This window comes from Octopus bimaculoides, chromosome 12, assembly GCF_001194135.2.
Source record: "Octopus bimaculoides isolate UCB-OBI-ISO-001 chromosome 12, ASM119413v2, whole genome shotgun sequence".
NCBI classification, from domain to species: domain Eukaryota; kingdom Metazoa; phylum Mollusca; class Cephalopoda; order Octopoda; family Octopodidae; genus Octopus; species Octopus bimaculoides.
Window position 1 is genome coordinate 27,417,922 of NC_068992.1, and position 8,192 is coordinate 27,426,113.

General features: G+C 31.9%; 1 protein-coding gene across 4 annotated transcripts in view; it reads right to left on the reverse strand.

The window, feature by feature from the left end:
• Positions 1-8,192, reverse strand: part of LOC106879726 (tumor protein 63) — a 274,347-nt gene that overhangs the window by 28,536 nt on the left and 237,619 nt on the right. For all 4 annotated transcript variants that reach the window (XM_052972114.1, XM_052972116.1, XM_052972115.1 and 1 more), the window contains 6 exons: positions 5,940-6,126; positions 3,540-3,650; positions 3,131-3,236; positions 2,545-2,663; positions 962-1,056; positions 19-125 (listed from right to left, as the gene is read on the reverse strand). In XM_052972114.1, the coding sequence (XP_052828074.1) occupies positions 19-125; positions 962-1,056; positions 2,545-2,663; positions 3,131-3,236; positions 3,540-3,650; positions 5,940-6,126 (725 nt within the window). The remainder of the gene's footprint in view (positions 1-18; positions 126-961; positions 1,057-2,544; positions 2,664-3,130; positions 3,237-3,539; positions 3,651-5,939; positions 6,127-8,192) is intronic.

Sequence of the window (8,192 nt, forward strand, 5' to 3'; positions counted from 1 at the left end):
GATGAAACAGTTACTCACTGTCTTTCTTGTTTGTATAATAGACGTTCTGGTTCTGGGATTCGAGCAGCTAATTCCATTGCATCACGTATCTTACTAAGCACCTCATAATTATCTCGCCCTCTCACCTATTTAAAATAGAAAGAATAATAAGTGAGTGGACTGAAGTAAAGTTTTTTTTCTGAATAATAATGGTAATCATAAACAACTATTAATATAGCAGCAGCCAATAGTAAGGGGAGGAAAAACCTAATGGCCTTTTATGTTCAAATGAATAATAATAATAATAATAATGATGTTGATTCCAAGAAGTTTGCTTCCCAACCACATGGCCCCAGATTCAATATTATCTTCTATAGCCTTGGGCTGACCAAAGCCTTTTGAGTGGATTTGGTCAACGGAAACTAAAAGAAGCCTGTCGTATATATATATATATATATATACACACACATATATATATATGGAAAGCGGACGTTAAACGATGATGATGATGATGATGTGTTTATGAAATTATGTCTTTGTGATTGTGCTTGTCCCTCACAACTGATTGACAACAGTTGTTGGTATATTTACATCCATGTAAATTAGCAGTTTGGTAAATGACACTGATAGAATAAATACCAGGCTTTAAAATACAGTAAGTACAGTAGTTGATTCACTTGACTAAAAAGAATTCTTCAAGATGGGTGTCCCCTACCTCCCAAGCATGACCACAATCTGATGACTGAAACAAGCAAAAGATTAAAAGGAGTGTGTGTATAGTGAGTCAGAGTAATTAGAGTGTAGTGTGTACTACTTCTAAGAAACAGAAAACTTAATGTTAGCTAAGTAAAAATTTGTTAGAACTGAAAAGTACACTGCCTCAGTGACAGGTGGTTTCAAACTTACCACAATAAATATCTATATTTCTTTTATATTCTATTCCAAGAGAACTTTAATCAAAATACTTTTGAAACCTACTTACTTTAAGTGTGAATACTTCGTCATCAATTTTTCTCTTTTTTGGTGCTACTTTTGTTATGTCGTTTGTGATTAATAATGATCTCTGAGCAAACCCATCTATAACAAAGCGAAACATGATTTATTGCACAGACACAAAAATTCAAATTAAGGAACAAATGTTACTCCTAATTAGTGGCAAAGTAGACAATTAAAACAGGGTTGTAGACTTGTATGATAAATTTACATAAAATGTTTAACTGTAATTATATTAATAATATAAAATTATATTTTTAATGATTATTTATTATAAACTGAAATATCTTTCAATTTCTTAATTTTGAGGAATAATTTTATTCTATCAGTTCTTCAGAAATAGCAGTTTATAAATGGAAGTACATGACTTTCATGGCATAATTGTCTTGAAACTAAATACCAATATAGAAGTACTAATCACGTGTTGGAATTTCTGACACAAAATATTTTACATATAGTTGCTATGAATTATTATTATTATGCTCACTTCTGTGTAATTGGTGTGGTGTTGATGCCCTAAGTTAAATCCAATCATGAAGGTATATAATTAAATAAGATTCCAACCATGACCACATCACTTTTTTTTTCTATTTTCCAGACATATTGTCAAAGACCACACTGTCCAAAGTGTCCTTCCCTTATTTTAAAAGCATTGTGTGATTCAAGAGAGATTTGGAAGTTAATCCTAGCAGGTCATATCCTACCATAGGTACAGATCTTAATGTGCGTCAATGTATAACCTGAACATTATATATCAAGTTATACTGTCAGGCCAAATCTGAGGTCTTGAGTTAACTTACTTTTCTTCAACTTACAACAAAATAAGTAAACAGATTTGGCATAAATTCTCAGAGAAATTAACTATCTTTCAGCAATATTTCCCAATCAAACTACCCTAGCATAGCATCAAAATTTTCCTAACACCATATTACAGATTCCTCAACATCTTTGATGATAGATTCCCAAATCTGCCTGTGTTGCATATATTAACCCATTACCTCCCATAATTCTATTAACTGGAATTTTTTTATGAAACTTTTGATTTCTAGCATAAAACAGCCTTAGAAACATGCTGGAATGATCAAAATAACATTTCAAAATAACATTTTAAATAGAAATAAGCGAGATATTGGGTGAAAAATTAGCAAACCTCATTTGAATATCAGAGAAATATACCTAGTAGATATAGCAAAAAGGTTAGATATGTGTAAATATTGACAGATAATTACAAAATTTGTAATTTTTAAGTGATCTCACATGAGATCACTGGTAGGTAATGGGTTAACAATTGTTACTTGAGCTATTATTACAAATTAAAATATCACCCCAAGGTGTATTTTACAAAGTAAAATACAACCCAATTCACAACTGAACTAATACTACCACTGATCAACCATCATCATTCTATAATAAGGATCAAAAAGTTTACCTTCATTCATTATGACTTGCATATACAAATCCAAAGAACTGATCAAAACAAGTTACCTCGACTAAAGTCCTTGAGTCAAAATCACTCTATACTTGTAAGAACAATCAAACTGTTGCAAAATTAAGAAAAATTACCCTTCTTACTTTTTTGCGGGCTTGGAGGTTTTGCAGGTGAACAAGCAGCTTTTTCATCAGCTTTTCTGTCTCTACCTGGGCATGCACATATTCTAACTTCAACAGCCCGTCGCCCTAACACTTGATTACTGAAAAGTAAAAAAACAATTCAAAATACAGCTATTGAAATATTTTCTTAAATACAGTTAAATATTTAAAAAATGATATTAGTCTTTAAATTGATATTTCTCTTCCAAATTCATTTACAACAGAAATTAATTACCTGTATTCGTTATGCAACTGTAATATACTATCAAGTACATTAAAGGTTTTATAAGTCCTACCATGTAAGCAGTGCTATTAAATCACTTTTTTAAGGTTATCTCTACACTCATTACCTATTTTTCCATCCTCAACTGCATTGTTTAGATTAGATGCATTCAGTTATGAAACATCATAATAAATCAGTGCTGGCAATGATTTCTATAGAAAATCTATAGAGATAACCTTAAAAGAGAAAATTTCTTTTACAACAAATGCAAAATTGACAATTTTACTAAACTTATAAATGAAATCCATTTTTTACATAAAACTATACTACGAAAGATAAACTTACTCTTTCTCCAGCGTAAATACTAGTTGCATAGGCCTTCTGTTTGGACCTCCAACACAAGAACCAAGACACATGAACTGGTATAAGTTGATCACCCACTCAGAGCCCGCTAGGATAGGATGAAATAATACACATAACAAACTGTTCGGGATTTAAAGACAGTAATATTTAAAATAAAAGAAAGCTAGTTATAAGGTTTGTGTTCTAAATAAAACATTTACTATTTATCTCTTTGAATTTACTGGGAATTTTACTAGAAAATATCATGAAATAAATCAGATTTCTTACAAAAAGTATTTCAAACTTAACAAAATGTACAAGGTCCTTAATATTAACATAATCAATTACAAAACGAAAGTCAGGTTTTGAATTTTTGTAGAATAATATTCAAAAAATTAAAAACAGCAGTTACCTTGTGGCATTTCATGTGGTATTAACACACTTTGACGCCCATTATAAAGATCTTCTTCATACTTAGCTAACTTATGTTCACATCTGACAATGTGTACAGGGGCTGGATGATCTGTCATAATAGAATGTAAGTGTAAATGACTAACAAGCTGTTGATCAAAAGAGGCACATATAATGAAATGATAGTTTTAAAGCAGTAGAAACATTTTAATTTCAGACAACTCAAAAATAAAAAGTTGTGTCTTTAAATGAAACTGCATAGAATAGAAAGATTTCATAGCTGTCAAGCAATAATCAAAATTAACCTGGAGATTCAATAAGATATGTAACTAAATTTGTTAGTCAATCACTAAAATCTTTTGTTATGCTTTTAATGCCATCCACCTGACACTACCACTAATTCTTTGATACAAAGTCAATAACTTAACAGAAACTTATATAAAATTACCATAATTTTACGTACAAATCTGCCATGAAATTACCTTCCAAACTCCAGTTTAATATACTAATGAATAAAAAATTTTATTTTATTGGAGCCTTGCAAATTCTTTCTTATTTTCAAAATAAGAAACTTGTATTAGGCATATTGCCACAAAAGGGTTAACATTGATAGTTGCTCCATTCTATACCTAAGTTATTACGATGCTTGCTTAATCCCCAGTTGTTTAACCCTTTTGTTACCATATTTCTGCTGAAATACACAGTCTTTGCTTCAGCTAATTCTTAAACTAATGACGACTGTCAAAAGACTGTCATTTTTAAGTTAGTGTTTGGAACATCATCATCATTTAGCGTCCACTGAAATGAAATTTTGATGAAAGGTTTGAATTTTGATCACTTTAAAACACAAAGTTCTATCACAGAACTAGGGGCAGTCTCAGATGGGTTGGTATCAAAAAGGTTAATGAATACATACAGGGTGTTCAAGCTAAATTTGACAATTTTTTTTACTCTTTTTTCAGGAACACCTAGATGTAGTGGTGAACAGTCAACAGCATTGGAGAGAATAAAGACCATAAAGTTGTAGTTAAGAAAAAATTAGCTGACATGGAGGACTAAAAACCATTGGAATATTGGAAAAGAGTTACCTGTATCATGAGGATTCATGCTGGGTATCAAAATGCCAACATCATGATTGCTACTCAATGCTCTGTGAACACTGTAAAAGCTGTAAGAAGCAACATGGACAGTTGCAGCAGAGACTACGAAGCCGTAGCCAGCAATAAGGGACACAGCAGACATTCTGATTGTTTTCACACACCAGAATTCATCCAACCACTGCAGGACAAAGTGACACAAGATCCAAGCAAGGAAATCTGGGCTTTGGTGAGAGAGATGGGTGTTGAAGTTGCCATCATATAACTGATTCTGAATGAGCACTTTCACTGCCACTCACACAAGAGGCACAAGAGACAAATTCAGGCAGCCCAGGTGAACTGTTTGATGGAGACGAAAGTTCCTGGACAAACTGAGATATCCTGCTGAGCCAGGGATAATCTGGTTCTTCTCAAATGAAAAGAACTTGTCAGGACCAGTTGCACAACACCCCGGACAACAACTGGTTTGCCCACAATCCATGTAACGTCTTATGTATCATGAAAACCAAGTTCTCCCAAACTGTGATGGTCTTTGGGTGTGTATCCAGTGAGGATGATATCATGCCACCCCACATCTTTGAACAGGGCTTCAGGCCCAATTCAGATGGCTGTGTGAAGCTGCAAGAGACTGTGGCCGAACCATGGCTCAAGAAGAGCACTGCTGGAAGGTTATATGTGTGACAGCAGGATTTGGTTCCTTACTATACCCCCAGAAAAAGTCAGAAGTGCTTATCGGAGAATTTCTATGACTTCACCAGCCTTAATTTCTTGCCTTGTAATTTCCCTAATTGTAACCCTATGAATTACTGTGTGGGGCACAGTTGAGAAAGACACCAACCACTCTGCTTGCAACACCAAGACCAAGCTGATGGCCAAGATCAAGGAAATGTACAAAGACCTTCCTGGAAACACAATGAGGGGCACATACACAAGGTTCTAGAGCCATCTTGAGGCCATAGTGGAAGCTGAAGGTGGCTACTTTGAATAAACTGTAATCTCCCAGTCATAATTTAGTTGAAGTTTTTGATTTTTTTAAAATAATTTTATTTTTGGGTGGGATATTGTTTTCTTTTCCTTTAATGCAAACTGTCAAATTTAGCCTGAACACCCTGTACCTTAAAAGTAAATACCAATTCCCAATAGCAATTATCCATATATAAAATAGGAGACCTATTTTCTGCTAAGCAAAGTTAGCTTATAAAATAATGTACCTTGACAAGAGTTAAATTTCATAACATTTGAAACTGTGGTTCAATATATTCCACACTCAAATCAACAGATATTATAACGTAAATTGTGCTTACTTTCATTATGTTCCTTAGCAGTTGCATGGTTTGGACATCGCTTTACTACTTCTTGAACGTGTTCTGGTTTCATGAATATTGGCATTGCCCGAATCTGGCAACCAGATGGAGGCGTCTGTAATGTCTTAAATCGAACAGGACATGTGGTAGCCATTCTCACATACAATTTGTCTAATTTTTCGGAATACTGTGAGAGAGAAATATATTTTAATATTAATTTCTATTTGCACAAATATATGCATGCACATATGTATATTAATGTGTATAATTACAGAAAATACCTTACATTATTTTAAATCGTTTTGCAATTTTTACTTCAAATCTTGCTACATTGAAACTATCATTACAGGGTAGAAATATCTGCCTGCTCAACTTTCTCTTAATTACTTTTTAATGTTTTGATAGGGATTTATATATATTTTATCAGACATAAGCAGAATCTATAAACAAAGAGAATAATGTACAAAGTCATTTTAAAGACCTTTTTACATGTGAATGCCTTTGGAGATGTAGAAAAATAATGGATATGCTTAAGGCACATAATATTGTTATCAATCAGTATTACAATCACAGAAATAGAACATTAAGCAAGAAATTTATTCAAGGAAAGTGATGATGTTTAGCTACTGCAGTATAAAAATAAACTTGATAATACCGTCTTTATAGGGGCACAATAATGTTGGTAGACATCAGAGGGTGACACAACACAACCTACTACAGCATTGTATACACCTTTACTCAACAAATGGCCAACACAGAAGGAAACATAGGAACCTTTACATGGTATCTCAACTTGCTAAAAATTGCAGCCAAATCTATGTCAAATCAAACACTACCATCTTAAAAATAAAAGGAAATACTTTGGATAATGTTGTTCTAGATAAAAAGATAAAATAGTTGCAGCTAGAATGCCCTTCATTACCGATCTTCATCAGGGCTGTCCTGAAAATAACATCGAACACTATACTAGTACTTGTTAGTCAATCACTAAAATCTTTTGTTATGCTTTTAATGCCATCCACCTGACACTACCACTAATTCTTTGATACAAAGTCAATAACTTAACAAACTTATATAAAATTACCATAATTTTACATACAAATCTTCCATGAAATTACCTTCCAAACTCCAGTTTAATATACTAATGAATAAAAAATTTTATTTTATTGGAGCCTTGCAAATTCTTTCTTATTTTCAAAATAAGAAACTTGTATTAGGCATATTGCCACAAAAGAGTTAACATTGATCGTTGCTCCATTCTATACCTTCGAATGAAACCCACATAATTATACAGCTAAAATGAGGGAACCTTAAGACACCTTGAACAAAAACAACATTAGTATCATTGGAAGGAGGCAATGTTGTCAGCAGTGTCCAACAGTGATACAGTGGAGACAGGCGATGGAGATGGAAGTGAAAATATTAATGATAAGATGTAAAGTGTTTTATATTCTGCAATCAGAACATAAGTGTCTGACATAATTTATAGCAACAAAAATTGAATGAAGAGCTTTATTCAGTTATCTATAGATGTTTAGTCCTACTAAACAAACATTAAAAAGTAGTTCAAAGCTTAACAAATCAACATTTGAAGAACAATCTCTCCAGAAGTGTCAATGTTGGCTACCAGCCCAAAACAAGCTTAATCATTAGATTCTTCTGATGTTGTCAATCAATTTTTGATTACATTTTAAGAGGATTTATTCAACACTCATTCAAACAATATAATTTAGTGGTGATGTATAAGAGTATTGAACAAAGTTTCTGTAGATTGTCAAATTTTAAAAATGTGCATTGATTTTCATCCTGTTAGTTGGTTTTGGTTACAGGGATTTTAGCAAATTATAACATTAACAGTTGTTTTATATATATATATAAATATATATTATAATATTAGGGACAAAATCCAAAATTACAGGTAAAAACTCAATTAAAATCAATTTATAAAAAATTTAAATTAAATTGAGCTTTATAGATAAAATATATATAAAATATATAGTTTTAGGGAAAATAACCAAGTTTCAGGAACTCATCGATGAAAATCCACTATCACATATAGAAAAATTAATAATTAAAAGCACAATAAATGAGTATAATATAAAGTAAAGTAAATATCATAAGATAAATATTATATTTATCTTATGATATTTACTTTACTTTATATTATACTCATTTATTGTGCTTTTAATTATTAATTTTTCTATATGTGATAGTAGATTTTCATCGATGAGTTCTTGAAACTTGGTTATATAT